Source organism: Platichthys flesus, chromosome 15 (assembly GCF_949316205.1).
Source record: "Platichthys flesus chromosome 15, fPlaFle2.1, whole genome shotgun sequence".
Classification (NCBI taxonomy): domain Eukaryota; kingdom Metazoa; phylum Chordata; class Actinopteri; order Pleuronectiformes; family Pleuronectidae; genus Platichthys; species Platichthys flesus.
Genome location: NC_084959.1, coordinates 1,331,268 through 1,349,168, shown reverse-complemented (window position 1 = coordinate 1,349,168; position 17,901 = coordinate 1,331,268). Strand labels below are relative to the sequence as shown.

The 17,901-nt window shown below is 45.0% G+C and overlaps 2 protein-coding genes across 2 annotated transcripts in view; both read left to right on the top strand.

Annotated features, from left to right (window-relative positions):
* The first annotated feature begins 1,514 nt into the window (after window positions 1-1,514).
* Window positions 1,515-3,984, top strand: LOC133970130 (tripartite motif-containing protein 16-like). The gene has a single exon (XM_062406967.1). The coding sequence runs from the start codon at window positions 1,619-1,621 to the stop codon at window positions 3,269-3,271; it is 1,653 nt and encodes a 550-aa protein (XP_062262951.1). The 5' UTR covers window positions 1,515-1,618; the 3' UTR covers window positions 3,272-3,984.
* A 2,058-nt stretch (window positions 3,985-6,042) lies between these two features.
* Window positions 6,043-17,901, top strand: part of sgcd (sarcoglycan, delta (dystrophin-associated glycoprotein)) — a 102,084-nt gene continuing 90,225 nt past the window's right edge. The window contains exon 1 of the mRNA XM_062406674.1: window positions 6,043-6,104. The gene's annotated coding sequence lies outside the window, so the exon portion shown is untranslated. The remainder of the gene's footprint in view (window positions 6,105-17,901) is intronic.

Genomic DNA, 17,901 nt, shown 5'->3' with positions numbered 1-17,901 from the left:
ACATTATCGCTTCTGGTTCCTGCCTCTTTTCAGTCTCAGAGTCCCAGAGAGGAAACCTTTCTCTGAACGAGCAGGAAGTGAGTCACTGTGCAGATAGTGTGTGTTTCACATGCAGGTTAAACACACTTGTGGATTCTCCTCATGAATATTTGATATCTGCAGTAACTTCTCCAGGGAAATTGGATCCTCTGACGGAAGTGTGTGTGTTTCCCTCTCAGGGACCAGGTTTTAAATTAACAGTTATTAACAACTATTAATATCAATTAAAACAGCAGCGGTTAGAAATTACTGTAATTTCTCATATTAAAACTGTTCAAACTGTTTCAAGTTGCATAGAACATCCAGAAGCAGAGAATTACTAAATAAAGATTAAGATTAAGATGTATTTATTAGTCCCAAACACATGACATCACAACGACAGGAAGTGAAGAAAGACAACACACTAGAGCATGGCCTACAAAATAAAACAGGAAACAGAACACAGGGAATGGGGAAACCAGAGACACAGCAACAACAACACACACAATCATAAACACAAGGAGGTAATAATGAACTGAAAACACTTCTAAAACACTGCTGTAACATATAAGGCTGCATTTCTTATTGTCATTAATCAAAACATGTATGTAATATTTCATATTATGTATATAATACATATATATATATATTCTTTACTGCAGCAGCATTGACCTCTTTCCTCTCGTTATATTTGATCATTGCTCAGAATGTCAGAGCGGATCTGCTTTCACCTGCAGAACCATGAGGTTGTTTCCTGCCGCCCTCGTTCCTCCGTCATTGAGTTTCCTTTACATCCTGTTACACAACTTTACTGCTCACCGCAAATGTCAACCAATCAGGTCCCGGTACAAAGGGCAGTGGTTTTATGGGATGTTTAACATGTCGAACATGTTACAGCGGCGCTTTCTCAGCAGAGCGCGGGAATGGATCTTTAAACATTCTCCTTAATGGATGTTTGATCATTTGGCGACTTAAAGTTCCGAGGATGAGAAAATAATCCGACTGATTCATGGGTGCACATGTCCATCCTTCCATTGTGTGTTGAACATACAACAAGAAATACACAAACACTCAAAATAAGAGCATGAAACAGGTCAAATCTGAACCCTCAGAAAGAAAAGAGTCCTGGTGGTTGTCACACACGCATTTTAATATGTTTTTGTGTATGTATGTATTGTTATGATGTGTATGGGTTGTGAGTGACAACTGTTTACAAACCAGCTGGCCCCTCAGGGACAGTAAAGACGACCTTAACCTGAACTTAACCTTTATTCTCCTTTGTTAGTTTTTCATTCTTCGTAGAACACACTCTGCCTCTCACTGAATCTCCTCTTAACACCAGGTGACAACAGGCCGCTGTGAAATGCAGTAAAACCTGAAACACCAACAACTTCTTCCTCAAACACAACCAGCTCCTCCCAGTCAGGACATGTGTGTGTCTCCTCCCTTCATAGGTGTGTCAGTGTAAGAACCAGTGAACAACAAGCTGGGAACTGTGGGAGCTGAGTCACTGCAGGGAGTGAACGAGAGGGGGAGGAGCAGAGATCTGTTTCTGTTCAGAGGAAGTGAAACTGTTCTTCAGTCTCTGGCAGCAGCTGAAATGGCGCAGCAGGAAATACTCTCCTGTCCGATCTGTCTGGATCTACTGAAGGATCCAGTGACTACTGGCTGTGGACACAGCTTCTGTAAGAGCTGTATTAACACCCACTGGGACAAAGGGGAGGAGAGAGGAAGCTACAGCTGTCCTCAGTGTAGACACTTCTTCACACCGAGGCCTGTCCTGGAGAAAAACACCATGTTAGCTGCTTTAGTGGAGGAGCTGAAGAAGACTGGACTCCAAGCTGCTCCTGCTGATCACTGCTATGCTGGACCTGAAGATGTGGCCTGTGATGTCTGCACTGGGAGAAAACTGAAAGCTCTCAAGTCCTGTTTGAATTGTTTGGCCTCTTATTGTGAAAATCACCTCCAGCTTCATTTTCAGTCAGCTCCACTGAAGAAGCACAAGCTGGTGGAGCCCTCGAAGAAGCTCCAGGAGAACATCTGCTCTCGTCACGACGAGGTGATGAAGATGTTCTGCCGCACTGATCAGCAGTGTATCTGTTATCTCTGCTCTGTGGAGGAACATAAAGACCACGACACAGTGTCAGCTGCAGCAGAAAGGACTGAGAGGCAGAGAGAGCTCGGGCTGAGGAGACAAACCATCCAGCAGAGAGTCCAGGACACAGAGATAGACCTGAAGCTGCTTCAACAGGAGGAGGAGGCCCTCAATGGCTCTGCTGATAAAGCAGTGGAGGACAGTGAGGAGATCTTCACTGAGATGATCCGTCTGCTGGAGAAAAGAAGCTCTGATGTGAAGCAGCAGATCAGATCCCAGCAGGAAACTGAAGTGAGTCGAGTCAGAGAGCTTCAGGAGAGACTGGAGCAGGAGATCACTGAGCTGAAGAGGAAAGACCAGGAACTGAAGCAGCTCTCAGACACAGGGGACCACAACCAGTTTCTACACAACTACCCCTCACTGTCACCACTCAGTGGATCTACACACTCATCCAGCTTCAGGACCCGTCCTCTGAGGTACTTTGAGGACGTGACAGCAGCTGTGTCCCAGGTCAGAGGTCGACTACAGGACATTCTGAGTGAGACAGAGACACAGATTTTACAGATTGTGTCTCAAGTGGATGTTTTACTGCCACAACCAGAACCAAAGACCAGAGCTGACTTCTTAAGATATTCACAGGAAATCACACTGGATCAAAACACAGCACACACAGAGCTGTTATTATCTGAGGGAAACAGAAAAGTGACATGTATGAGTGAAGATCAGTCTTATTCTGATCACCAAGACAGATTCACTGTTTGTTATCAGGTCCTGAGTAGAGAGAGTCTGACTGGATGTTGTTACTGGGAGGTGGAGGTTGGGAGCAGAGGAGTTGGTGTAGCAGTCACATACAAGAATATCAGCAGAGCAGGAAACTCAGGTGAATGTCGATTTGGATCCAATGATAAATCTTGGTCATTACGTTGTTATGGAAACGGTTATTACTTTTATTACAACAACATCCAGACTCCAGTGTCAGGTCGTGTGTCCTCCAGAGTAGGAGTGTACCTGGATCACAGTGCAGGTGTTCTGTCCTTCTACAGAGTCTCTGACACCATGACTCTCCTCCACAGAGTCCAGACCACATTCACTCAGCCTCTCTATGCTGGAGTTCATGTTTATTCTGGATCCACAGCTGAGTTCTGTAAACTCAAATAGACTTGAGTCATTAAAGCAGTGATTTAGATTCTGTGTGTAAATCTTTAACTTCTCTTGTCTCCATGTTTGTTGATCAAAGTTCGTCATGGTGACGTTTCTGCTCCGCAGAGATCAGCTGTCAATCAAACACTGACCTTCCTTCATCACACATATTTAGTTCTCACTTTGTAAAGACAGAAATCTATAATTACACTGACATGAATGTGTTTGAAAGAACTGATGTTGCTGTTGTTTTCTAAATCAATGTAGAAATCAGGTTGTGTGATGTTTTAGAACCTGTGTTAATCCTGATGAGTGTTGCAAAGGGGCGGAAACTTTCTGGAAACTTTCTGGAAACTTTCCACGAGTTAAGCTCATTCATTTTGGAAATGTTGACACTTTTTTTGCAGAAGTTAATCAATAACAGGGAACTTAAAGGAAGTTGAAAACCAGAGGAGGCGAGTCGAGCTCAGCTGGAGCCTGGATGCAGCTGGTTGGGAACATTGTCGTCTGAAAAGTAAACCTATGACTTTGTGTTGTTGTTGAACGTCTTTGTCGTTACCTAGCATGTTGATTACTTGTCACACTGAAGCCATGTTCATGTTAAGTTCATCTGTATACAGTAGGCTAACTTTTTACAGCCGTGAGAGTACGATGTATGTACAGTTGCAATCAGAAATATACCCCCCTCCCGATTTTAAAAAAGATTTTAAGGATTTATCAATTAAAGTTTTTTCAAAGAGAAAGATTCTGCTTCTGATGATTTCTTTATGAGTTGAGTGAAACAGAAAATCAACTCAGAAAATGCATGATGAAGTATTTGTGTGAAACAGTACATTTTGTTAAGATATAATATAATTTTGTTTTTTTTAAAGCTGTCTGACAGTTTTTATGGTCTAAAGTACAGTTGTTGCTCCTGCTGACCTGAGGGAGACAATTCAGAGTTCTGCTGCACAGATGTTGGGGGAGTAAGGTGCCTTGCTCAGGGGCACTAGACAGGGTAGGGAGACTCTTGGATTTTTGGACAGATCAATCCAGGTACGTCTTTTGTTGTCTCATCGTGGAGTTGAACCAGAGACGAACCAGAGACCTTCTCTGCCCATAGTCCAAGTTTCTGCCACTAGACCACCGCCTCACTCATTATAATAGACTTATTAATAATCATATATTAGAACAATAATGTAAAAGGGCTGAACTGGTGCTTTTGGTTCTGTGGCTCTAAACCTTTATGAACCATATGACAGGGAACTGGACGCCACGAGCAGAACAGTGTGTTTTACATCATCTCATCATTTTTTCACGAGCAGAGTTTAAAGTTTCTGAATCCACACACTCGCCTCCGTTCACACCCACTGAGACTCAAAGTGTTTTCACGAGCTGCCGTTAAGTAAAAGCTGCTGATTCGACCACTTCTTTTAAACGTCCATCTGCTGCTCGTCTCCGCTGAGCCTCCGACTCCTCGCACTGTGTCTTTATTCCCCGACCTGAAGGCGGATCATTAAGACTCAATCAAGGTGTGTCCCCGTGTCAATAACGGCTCTGCACTCGCTGGCACTGGATTTACTGAAGGTAAATGTTTTGCAGCTTTAGTGTCATCGTACCAGAGAACTGCCGCTTGCACTCTAGTTGTCACTTCAACACGTGATCATGGAAAAAATACCAAACCACCCAGGTATTGTGAATCAGGCCCAAGTGAACATGCTTGAAGCTGATTTGATTTAAAGAGCTCTACAGGCGAGATATAAGAGGGTTAGACAGAAGAAGACACAGAAGACGAGGAAAGAAATATGATTAATAAGATGGGACTTTAATTTAGATTTAAATCCTCAATAGTGGGACAAGAACTGATGTGGAGCAGGAGACTGTTCCGGAGTTTGGAGGCAGAGACGGAGAAATGCTTTTAGTTTAGTTTTAGGCTCCTAGGTGGAAGTGATTAATGTGCCACAACCTGTCAGAAAGACTCATCATTTCTGCTGCGTGAATCTGCATCAGCTCCACAGGTTGATTCTCAGCTGGATCATTATACGTCTGCACGAGTTCAACAGGACTTCGATCCATCGACCGTCTCCTGTCGAGACTCCGGGACCTCGTGGGCCGGCTCCCACCGGGCGTCATCTGTGCTTCGCTTCTCCTCTAATGACATAAGAAGCTGTGGAAACCGGATATTAGAGCTGGAGCTGTTTTCACAGAATTAAGATCGAAGCTTGGTCCGAGTTATTAAGTCGCTTATTCTCTTTTCTCTTGTGTTGACAGAACTGAAGTCACCAGAGAACCTGACGTTCTCTTTCTTCAGCTCCTCTCATTTCCTCTGTTCCTCCATCCGGTCGGTTAGAACCAGTGAAACCACAACAGGAGTTTACCTCATAAAGTGCTTATTAGTAAATAAAGCTCTGTGATGTCACTTTTTTTAATATTTAGCCGCCGGCTGCAAACGCTGCTAAACGCCGGTCGGTGATTTAACATGAAAACAGAGGAAAAGTCCTCACAGCAGCAGAAGTCTGGTCTGAACGAGGGCTGTGGGACTGGAACCCGTCTCCTGAGCCGCGACCAGCTTCACGTGTGAGGGTTCTGTTTGGGAGGATTCTGCTGATCCGCTCCCTCGGCCCCTCGCGGCTCTGCCTCTTCTCTCTGTAATGAAAGCGATGACTGTAGGAGAGGTGTGATCCCACATCAGCACTCCCTGATTGGAGAAACCTGGGAAATAATGATGAGGTCCTGGGAGGAGATGATCAGCTCAGAGACCAGTCGTCCCTCACATGCTGACCCTGTCTTTGTCCTCCTCCTCCTCTCAGGTGGTCAGAGAAATCCCCCGGACCCGGTCAGAAACTCTGCATCAGCACACTCATACACTGAGGTAAGTGTGCGTCTCTCCGCGTGTGTGTGTTATACTCTTATGTGCATGTTGGTTGTGTTGTGTGTGTGTCATTGTGCAGCGTCTGAGGGAGTTCACATCTTTTACTGTGCAGGACCTTTTTCTTCTGTTCGTCAGAGACATACACATTTTTATCTGAGGTCTTGGATTCACTCTGGTGAACTAATCTGGTTTTGGTGGTTTGATGAATGTTTCTGGCAGCAGGACAGACAGAGTGTGTGTGTGTGTTTACGTGTGTGTTTGTGTGTGTGCAAAAGTGTTTTTAAAGTGTAACTTCACCTTAAAGGTTTTCTGCTCCAGCTGTGAGCGACCCACACAGATTCGCACCAGGTTCAGGTTCCAGGCTTGAAACTATTTTAATCAGGATTTTCTGAAAAAGAACAATTCATAAATAAATATATATATATTATATATGTTTAAAAGATATTGTTTGGTGCGGTTTAAGATGTTTTTTGAGAGGAAAGACCGGGTGATGAAGGAGGAGTGAGGGAGAGGGACACACAGACAGACTGACACTGTCCAGCCTCATGGTGGCAGCTCTACCAGGGGAGACGTTCTGAAAGAGGACGCTCACTGTGACGCTATCGAGGACGTGACTGGTGGACATACTGAAGGACTCAAGCTCTGATTGGTTGTTTTCTTTAAACCTGGAAGTTGTTCTTCTATATGAGATTATAATCTCTAACACAAAAGCAAATCTGGGTCATTTCGACTTGATTCAAACTTCCATTTACATTCATATCCAGAACTATTAATATTTTTCCGCTGCTCACATGCTGCGACAGACCTGAAAATACTCTCACGTCTCTTTAGATGTTTATTTTTCCCAAAAGCTGTAAAATGATTCTCCCCCGGGATGAAAACACTTCTTCAACTCGTGCATTTAATATTCAGCCGACACGTGTGGATGTATGTTGAAGTTTGTGTTAAAGTTTTCACATTCAAACGCTCTTTATTTAATTCAAGCTTCATTCTCACAGGAAGTTGATTCTGTGTTTTCCAGCAATAAGCTTATTTCATCAGTTTCCAGACTTTTCTTAAAAGCAGTGAATATGTATTTTTTAACACTGGGATGAGCAGGCACCTCCACTCATGTGACTGTCTGGCATCAGCAGGATAATGATCCTGAAGCAAGAGGCAGTGAAAAGAGAACAAAGAACCTCAGTGGTGTTTGTGTGAAGAAGGTGAGAGAGCGAGAGGAGAGAAAGGAAACAGCTGGGAGGAAGCCAGACCTTTCAAAAGGCTCTGACTGACAGGTCGGCCTGAGGTCACTGATCACCAGACAAACACACAATCCGGCACCGACGACACCACACAACACGAGCTGCCAACAATCTGCTGCACGAGGCATGAAACTGAGGACTGTTATTCCCCAGGTGAAGTAAACAGGTTCCTGTGACATTTCTTCTGCCTGGAAACGTCTGAGAATGTGAAGCACGAAGAGACGAACACACGGCAGCTCGTCTCAGAATCTCTAACAACTCACAGGAGGAAGAAAACATGACACAAACACACAACTCCTTCTGCACTGAAGTCACAGATTCACTTACATATTAGTTTTGAAATCAGGCAGTTACACACGTGACAGAATTTGTTAGTTTTCATTTGGATAATTTATTATTTTCCCTTTTTTTAAAACACAAAAGCTAAATAAAAACCTGCAGGGGGCAAATTACAATGTGAAACCAAATCGAACCAGATTAAATTAAAATATGGAAAAAACACACAAATCTTGGTTCAGACTTTCAGCTGATAAAACATCCTTACCTGCCTATTTCCTATTTCATAGTCCACACCATCATATTATTATACACACCAACTAAATCTCCAGTTTTTAACACTTAACCTCAGGGAGGTTGTGTGAGAACCTTTCATTTCATTCACATCTTTAGGAGGAATATTTGGATTTTGACTGTGAGGACGCAGAGTCTTCACGAGTGCAGAAGCTGGGGCCTGATCCAGAACCTGCTGGAAACTGATGTATTTTTAAAAACGCAGATCTGAAAGACAACGGAGGACGATCAGAGACCCTGAGGACAGACCTGGTTCGACGCACATAGACTCACGAAGGGCGAGAAACACACTGAGAGAAAAACAGGCGGATGAATGGATGAGTAGAAGAAGAGCTGAAGTCAATCGAGTGTTGAAGCCAAACAGTGGCTGAGTAAAACAAGTAAAGACAAAATAAAGACCCAGTTTTTTAAATGTCGGACAACAGTGTCATCTTGTTTTCATCCCCAGGGAGAAACATGTGGATAAAAGCAGGTCAGGGAGAAGGAGCAGCGAGCAGAGACGTTCATCTTCATCCCAGTTTAGTTTCTGATGGTGTGATGGTCAGGAGAGATTGAGGAGTGGTTTTACAGCCTGATGGATTGTGGGGAAAAAGACGAGAGCTGGAGGAGAGGAGGTAGAGATGCAGAAGAGTGAAGTGGGAGATTAGTGTAGAAGTGGGCCGAGCGAAGGAGGAAGGACAAAAGACTAGATTCAAATGTGTGCAGGAGGAGGAGGAGGAAGAAGAGGAGGTGGAGAAGCAGAGGTTGGAGGAAGAGGAGGAGGAGACGAGGCAGAGATGCAGAAGAGTGAAGTGGGGAGATAAGTGAAGAAGTGGACCGAGCGATGGAGGAGGGAGAAAAAACTAGATTCAAATTTGTAGAGGAGGAGGAGGAGGAGGAGGAGAAGCAGAGGTTGGAGGAAGAGGAGGAGGAGGAGGAGGAAGAGGAGGAGAGGAGGAGAGGAGGCAGAGATGCAGAAGAGTGAAGTGGGGAGATAAGTGTAGAAGTGGGCCGAGCGAAGGAGAGATGAGAACAAACTAGATTCAAATGTGTGGAGGAGGAGGAGGAGGAGGAGGGGGAGGAGAAGCAGAGGTTGGAGGAAGAGGAGGAGGAGGAGGAGGAGGAGGAGGAGGAGAGGGGCAGATGACGACCTGGCCCGTCTCTGGAGGATCCCGGCGGCGATCCAGCTGCTTCTGAAGGCCACTTTGGAAAAAGCCAGTTAATGGTGCCAGCAATACAGGAAGAGAGGGAGAGGCTGAGGACGAGGGGGGGGGGGGGGGGGGGGCAGGAGAGAGGGAAGAATGGAAAAGTAAAAGAGAGAGGAACAGGAGAATGAAATATGAAGGAAGAGAGAGAGAGAAGGGGGGGGGCACAGGGAGGAAAAACAAAGACGCACATGTGTGAGTCACAGACAACGATAAACCATTTAAATCTAAAAGCAAAATAATTCAGTTGTTTCATTTGTAAACGATCGTTGCCTGAATTTTAATTAAGTGAAAATAAAAACAAGCGTCTCTGAGAAGAGCGTGATTCACCAGCGGAGGAGTTTTCATCTGGACTGGTTTGTGTTTCTCCTGCTGACATGTTCTCAGGAGGATTCAACAGATGACACTTGTTGTGAATGTTCCAGAGTCGGACGCTCTGATATGAAGATTTAAAAGTTCTCAGATCAAATTTGTTTTCAATTTTCATATTTTCCAGAGCAGCTGAGAAACAGAAACTCAAACACAGGATAACGTGATATTTCACAGGATGACGCTGGATCCAGACTTTTCAGAAACGAGCTGTAAACGCATCAGGAAGGAAAACGATGAAGAGATCGACTGAGACTGAAGACGCCTTGAGAAATAAGGGTTTACTCGTCTTCATCGTTCTCGTGCCTCCTCCTCTTCTTCTCCTCCTCCTCCTGTTCTCCTCCTCTTCTTCTCCTCCTATCCTCCTCTTCTCCTGCTCCTCTTCTCCTCCTGATCTCCTCTTCTTCTCCTCCTCTTCTCCTCCTCTTCTTCTCCTCCTCCTCTTCCTATCCTCCTCTTCCTCTTCTCCTCCTCTTTTCCTCCTGTTCTCCTCCTATCCTCCTCTTCTCCTCCTCTTTTCCTCCTATGAAACACAAACACTGTTGAGAATAACCAGCACACCTCATCCAAACCAGTTGGTGTTTTCAAACGTTCCCAGTGGCTTCCCACTGCATACTGGTGGCAGGAGGTGTCCTCCCATGAGGCCTTATGATAATAAGCTCATATGTGTCGCCGCGATGCCAATTAATTTCTACACAGAACCTGTGAGGCCGTGCGGCGCAGTACAGTGACCTCCAGACACCGGGGCAATGACACGACGGGTTTTTACCGAGTGGCGAGGGACAAGAGGGGGGGGGGGGGGGGGTTTGGTTAGCAGATTGACCTTTCCCATAAGGCACCAGCTCATCGCCTCGTTCCTTTTGTGACTCGATTAGAGAATTTAAATGCAGTGGGAGGTCGGCGGGGGATTTACTGAGTCTGTCACCGTCTCTAACTCTTCCTCGTGTCTCAGCCTGAAAGACACAAAGGGAGTGAGGAGGAGAAGGTGTGGGAGACGAGGGGGGAGACAGAGGAGATTACGAGGGGGGAGGACGAAGGACGGACAGAAACAAAGAGACACAGAAAGGGAGGTAAGGTAAATTAGAGCGGGAGAAGACAGGAAGCAAATCAGCGAGAGAACGTGAGGGAAAGGAAGAGATGGAGGAAGAGACAGGAAGTGAGGAAGACGAGGGAAACAGAGAGACAAAGATAAGGAGGGACGACAGGTGCGATGAGAAAGGGACGAGAGACGAGCAAATGGAGTCGGGATGAATCCAGAGGCAGGAGGAGAAGAGGGCGAGTTCTGATGGTGACGAATGAACAGGAAGGAGCGAGGGAGGAGGTGAAGGCAGAGGAGTGAGGAGAGGCCGGCAGGGCGGCGGCGAGTCGACAGAACAGCCGAGTGATGAAGCTGCCGGGAGCCGGAAGGAGAAATCTTTATCTCCACATCTCCTGAAGCATCGTGGAACTGGACGCTCTGTCACCGAGAGCCGGGGGGGCAGCGGGGTCGTGTCTTTAGGCGCGGTCACGTGACACCGGCGTGGTCACGTGACACCGACGTGGTCACGTGACACCGGCGTGGTCACGTGACACAGACGTGGTCACGGAGGTTTGAGGATCGAGGTCATAATTAAAAACATTTGCCTCGTTTATATGAAACCCAGTCACAGTGATGTCATCAGGGTTACCTCAGTAGTATCTTGTGTTTATGGAGTTTGACTCGTGCAGTAAAATATCTCACGTATGTAACTACAACAACTGTGGTTGAAGGTCAAAGGTCAAAGTCACTATGACCTCACACCTTCTTCTTCTTCTTCTTCTTGTTAACGTTTTATCTCCGGAGCTCCTCGAGGGGATTTCTCCAAATGTGGAACTGATGTTCACTTGGACTCACAGTGGTTGGATGTTTGGTCACAGGTAACTGTTACCCCCCCACCCCCCCCCCCCCCTTGTGTCGGTGCTGAGTGGTAGAACAGTCACATGACGAGGAGCTGAGGAGGTGAAGAACGAGCTGAGCTTCATATTCAGTTGATGCTGCTGCCGTCCCTGCTGGTTCCCACAGAGGTCGAGGAGGATTATGAATTATTCACATGTGCTTCCAAACTCGGCCAAAAGAAACAAAACACTGTACAACTTTAAATTCAACCAGACACACACACACACAAAGGTACACACACACACACACACACACACACACACAAACGCACACACACAGACAGGTTCTGTATCCTTGTAAAACACTAAACGTTAAAGTTCAGATGCTAAAATTAAGTAACCATCTTTGGCAGGACCTTGAGTCTCTTCATCTTTTTCTGTCTTACACTTTTCTTCCCTCCTCCTCCTCCTCCTCTTCTTCAGGTGATTCCCCTGCACACACACAAACACACTGTGCAGGACATCAGGGACAACAAGTTTCACAGGTCAAAGGTCAAAGTTTGATGCTCGACAGGACCTGTATTTAATTGGCTAGTACGAGTAAGAAAGTATATAAACTACTAGCTTCATTAATGATATAGTATCACAATAAATCTTTGTCTATCTGTGGCAAAACTACACAAAACACTTTTTTATGATTTGTGATTCCTGCCTCGTCCCAGCCTGACGTGTTGGACCGATTCAGACGAGTATTTTAGTTTTTAACGTTGGATTATTCTCTGGACTCTGATCTGCTGCCGGCTCTTGGACTTGTTCTCTCTCTGGTTATCAACATTTAACTGAATCATCTCCGAGAGAGAATCTTTGATTTAAGTTTTAGTTTCTACATTTGGGTCTTTTCTCCGTGTTTTCTCCGCACACAGCTGGTAGAGACCAAACCAGAGCAAAAAGAGTTCAGCTCAAGGTGAATATTTGATTGATAAAGATGAGATTTGTTCCACCTTACAAGAGGATGATGCGTCAGCTTTGCTTTTTGTGGTGAATGTTTCTTAAAGTTTGATTTAGAGAATTTACAAACTGAACCACAGGCCTCATGTATTTAGAACTGAGAACTCCTCCCTCTCCTTGTAGTTGCTCATCTATTTGTGTATTTATGGGCTCAGCGCTATTGAATATATACGTCTCAATGTTCCTAAATAATGTATCATTTGTTTGTGCAAGTACTTTAAAAGCTCTGTATAAATAACATGTACTATGACCCTGTGTTTCTGAGGCTCATCACAGTGAAGTTCTTTGACTTCATAAATCCAGGTCCTTTTAAAAATCTGTGTAATCAAGGAAATTTTACTCAGCGTTGGATTTAGTCCAGCGGCGAATCCTGATGTATTCATCTGATTACCCAACTCTATTACTCACACAGACACACACACACACACATGCACACATGCACACACACACACACACACACACAGACACACACGCGCACACACACAGAGGATTTGTGTTCTCCACTCTGTACTAACACCTTCCTCCAGACTTGCCTTAGGCGGCGCAGCAGCAGCTGAATTATTGAACAAATCAAGGTCCCAGGCTATGTATTTATATGATATTGGTAATGAGGCCGCTGGAGATTGTGCAGTGAGTTACTGAGAGGAGTGTGTGTCTGTGTGTGTGTGTGTCTGACCCTGAGTACACACGATGCTTCACTGAGTGCACAATAGTCTCCTTCTATTCTTCCCACAGGAGCTGCTGTTTCATCACTACCTCCATTGTCTGTATGATCTCTGGATGCTAAGTGTGTGTCTGTGTGTGTGTTGGTCTGAGGGGACAGAGTTGTGTTAAACTTGGCTGAGAGCAGTTAGTGATGTTCAGGAGTTCCAGAGAGCTGCCTGTGCTTTGTGCGTTCAAGTGTTCTTGTGTGACTTGTGTAGATTTATGTTGTACAAGAACAAAACCTAAACACCCCCAATCCGAGTTCCACTGTTCGTGCTGATGATGTCATCAGTGTCATCGCTCTGTGAAGGTCTCGCCGTTATAATGGAGATGGTCAGATTCCAGATTCTCCATCGATACGATACCTGGACTCTGTGTTATCTGAAACAAGGAGACCTCTTCTGTTCTGGACCTTCAGAGAGTCCGTGGTCAAAGGCACCACTTGGATTGCTGGTCCATGTTTCAGTGGCTTAAAATCTACTGTGACCTAAACTTTAGTTTTTGATGTGACCGACATCCATGAGCCTTTGAACCTCACGTTGATAATGATGACTGAAGAGTGATACTAACAATCCAGAGCAGTAGTTTATTTCAGAAAGTCATGATGTTGGGATCCTGGGTGGCCTGAGTCACTGGAGGTTTCATGGTGACGTTTGTCTTCAGGATCAATTTGTGGCTTCGGGCAGCGACGGTGCACAAAGGACAAAAGACTCTGAAAAGGTTCAATCCTACGACTCACAGAACCGACCTAACGAAAAATGAGTTTTGACAAAATGAGCCAGCGGGCGATCAATCCAGTGTCAGTGGAATCTGTGTCTGTCGTCTCTTCGCTGTGGACACAGACGTTTGTTTGTGTCCTCGGCTGAGACGTCTTCCTGCTGCAGCTCATTTGAAAAGTAGTTTTTTTCTCAAATCTCCTGAGGGGAAAGAAGTCAATTTTAATTACAAAGAAAAAAACAGTAGAAAATGGCTGAAGATGTAATTTTCTCAGGACGTGAAGTTCAAACAGTCGTTGCCGGTGTGTTCTGTCTGTGAAACTCGTCTGTCTGTGCTTCTCTGTCTGTGATCTATTAGAACTCAGAACAACTCACTTGTTCTCTTTACCGTCAAGAGCGCATATATATATATATATATATATATATATATATATATATATATATATATATATGCGCTCTAAAAACTATTCAAGCTAAAGTCTTTAACATCAACGTAAGCTTGAAGACATTTTCTTTTTCACATTTACTGTAACAACTCCTCTTTCTTTTATCTTAAATATTTGATCTAGTTCTGATGACATAAATCAGTTTATTAACATTATAGTTACTATAACTAGTTGTATGTTTAATTACAACGACCTAGTTTAAATCTTTTCTGTGTCTTGATCATTTGTCACTTTATGCAGAATGTGTTTCATAAGATCTTTGTACATGTTTGTTTTTATTGTTTAATTGAATCACGTTTCCTCCTCTGTTGGTTTCTGACTGAACGTCTGTGATCTTCACTTCAGTGATTAACCTCCGGCTCCTCTCCACCAGCTCAACACGTCCTTGTTTCACTTCACATCTCCTCCGGTGTTGAGCGGCTGCTCTGATTGGCAGCTGTACTGGTGCCGGCTCGTTGTCATGGTGGACTTTTCTTAATTAGAGCAGATTCTTAACCCGGCCTCCGTGAGGACTCCAGGTGGGGGTTGCCAGGAGATGTGTGACACGACTCTAAAGCTTTTATTAGGGTGAATGGAGAGTTGTGAATTTAACACAGCTGTTCATGTGAGGACACGGCACTGACTTCCTCTCACTGTGGAAACTAAACCTAACTCCAACTCAACCTGAACCAGGAGACCATTAGAACCAGACCTCGGCCCCCATCAGCTGCACTGGTCCTGACAAGCTCAGTGTTTAGGATGGATAACGTCCTATAGACAGAGACACACACACACTCACACACTCTCCCTTAAATTTCAGACACATTAGAACATTATGAATAATCCATGATGAGCTGCATACGACCCAAAGTCTGTGGACACCAGGGTTGTGTGTTGAGGCTTAGTTCCATCGTAATAAGACAGAATATGAAGACGTCATTGAAGTGGTTCTGAAACTTTGTGACGCGGTTTGAAGAAGAACTTTCAGGACGAAGCTTCATTGTGTAAAGAGCCAGGTCCATGCACACCTTGAAATCACTGTTCTAATGTTTCATGAAACTTTTAATTTCATTTCTTTGTGTTGGATCAAACATTTTGTGTTGGACCTTGAGAACCTGAGGCATCATTGAGCCTATGAGGTTGTTTGTGTACTGGACCGTTGGTTACACAAAACTATTTAACAGACTTTCACCTGAACCGACTCCTTTTAGCTCTGATTTGTTCTCCACCGACCTCTGCTGCTTGATGCTCTACTTCTTTTAACCATCTTGTCCATGTGACCACATGCAACCTATTGTCAAACCCAAACTATGAGTTAAAGCATCTGAGATCAACATCTATCTATCTGCCAATAAATACCCAGTTTTCAGTTTATTGTGTTTATGAGTAAGATTTCACAAAAACCCCTGAAGGTGATTCTATCAAACTTGACGGGAAGATCGCACAAAGGCTCAGAAAGAACTCAGATTCTGACAAAGGGGCCGAACAAGGACTTTATCATGTTTTTGAATCTTTCTCTGATTTCCCGGGGAGTAATTTATGGATCTTAATGAAGAGGAGTCGAGCACAGAGGCTTTTAATCTCCTCATTGAGCTGCTGGATATTCACCTGAACTGAGCAGCCGAACCTCTTTGTCCTGTCGTACTTCAGGAGTTCCATGTTTGATAGAGTTCCCGCTGCTCACTGAGTGTGTAAGTGTTGTGTTGGCACTCGACACTCGGAGGTGCAGAGCTCGTCCTCCCCTCGTTTCTCTCTCTCCCTGTGATAGATGCTCCCTCGCTCACTCGTTGACTCCCTCAGCTCCGATTGGTCGCCTGCCAGCCGCCGACACCTCGTCACTCAGTCGGCTTCTGCCAAACGCTGCGGCGTGGAAGTGTGTGACACTCAGTGGCAACAACGCCCGACAACACTGATCAAACAGCAGATAGGAAGCTTACACACGGAGCGAGCGGCTTATCAGCAGCCAGCAGCACAGGTCTGAACTCCCTCCACGCTACGTTCATCTCAATAGACGGGAAACTCCACGGCTCTTGAGTTCACTCCGACCCGAGTCGCTCCCGTCGGATTCCATCTGAGTCCGTGCACGTCGGCCCGATGCGATCTGAGGCCTTCAGTGCATCTCTGAGCTCCGTGAGGAACGAGTCCTGAAGTTCTGTTTCTGTGATTCTGCTTCTGAGGCAGCAGAGAAACAAGATCAAGAGGAGACGAGTTGGAGTCTGTGCAGAAAACTGATCTGAGCAGGGGAAACGTCTGAAGTCTGTCTGACCGTTAAAATTGTTTCACATTTGCATACGAATGAAAGTCCATTCTGTCACTTTTTGAAAAATGTAAAAGTGGTTCAACCTAATGGCTTGAATAGAGTTTTAAATCATTTAAAGTGGAGTTGCCTTCATTCAGTCACAGGTGAAGCTGTGATGTTTAAAGTCTGAGTCCTCGTTAGACGTGAAAAATGATTTCTAATTGTGCGTCGCCTCTTTCTTCAGCTCTGGAAATTGCCTTCATGCAGTAAATGGATTCTGCAGCTCTTTGTCATTCAGGGGAAATGAGGCGTCATGAGGTGAACCAGTCACGGGTCTCCAGTGTCATGAAGGACTCAGGATCCAAACTCAGGATGTGGGTTTCACCTCATTTTCATCTCATTCACATCAACAACATAAAGACTGTTTGTAACAATGGACTCTGACTCCACATCCAGAAAGAGAAGCCAAAGCAGAAGGGCCTGGGATCTGAGACAAACTCAAGATGGCGACACTCGATATTTTAGCTTCACATTTTCTCGACCAGAAGAAGAAGAAGAGACGCGTCGTCCATCTTTATTTTAAAACACATAACAGCAGCTTTCAAATGGCTGAAAGCTCCACAACGTTGATGAGTAATCATGAGACACATGTTCTGGATTAAAACCATCAGACCGAGTATCAGTAAGGCTCCATGTTCAAGTGCTCACTCGTTTCATTATGGATCTGGAGCAGGAACTAATCACTTGTCCGTTGGCCCGAGTCCCGGCCTTCCTCCACATTTAATTAACATCTGCTAACAGGTGTTTGGAATTTCCTGCTGACAAATGAACGCCACCGAAGGCATGGAGTCTTTGGCCGAGGCGTTCAGCACTCTGAGGTCTGCAGACTGAGGTCTGCAGTTCAGCTTGTGAGGAGATAAAGCTGAATTCTGTGGTTTCCTGTGAGTGTAGAAGATGACGTGTTGTTTTAAACTCCAGATCCAAACGATTCCTCTCCGAGCGTCAGTGTCGGCTGAGGAACGAGCGTCTCGGGTCGTGTGAGGACTCGCCCGTGATGGATGGAGTCCCCGCTCAGATGTCTTTGTGCAGGAAATGGATGAGAAGCAGCGGCCTCCTCTCTAAGCCGCTCAATAAGCCGCTGCAGAACAAGGATTTCCATTTGCATTGGGAAGTTAAAAAGAGAAGGAGCAGATCCTCAGATTGTGGATTAGTCGACTGAATTCGCTTCTGAACGAAAGAATTAGGAGTTTGGGAGAATTGATCGGCAAACGGGGGAAAAGGTCGATTTGTCCCACTCTGGGGTGTGTGTGTGGGGGGGGCACTGGCTGTTGGGACATCTCAGGTCATTTGTTTTTGGATTGGTGGAAATGGAAAATGATTTTCAGACGTCCACATGACACACACCAGTCTTATATCTATAGATCTATTTCTATCCTGTGGAGCCGAGAAGGAAAAAGGTTTATTTCAATAATTATATATTTTGGCT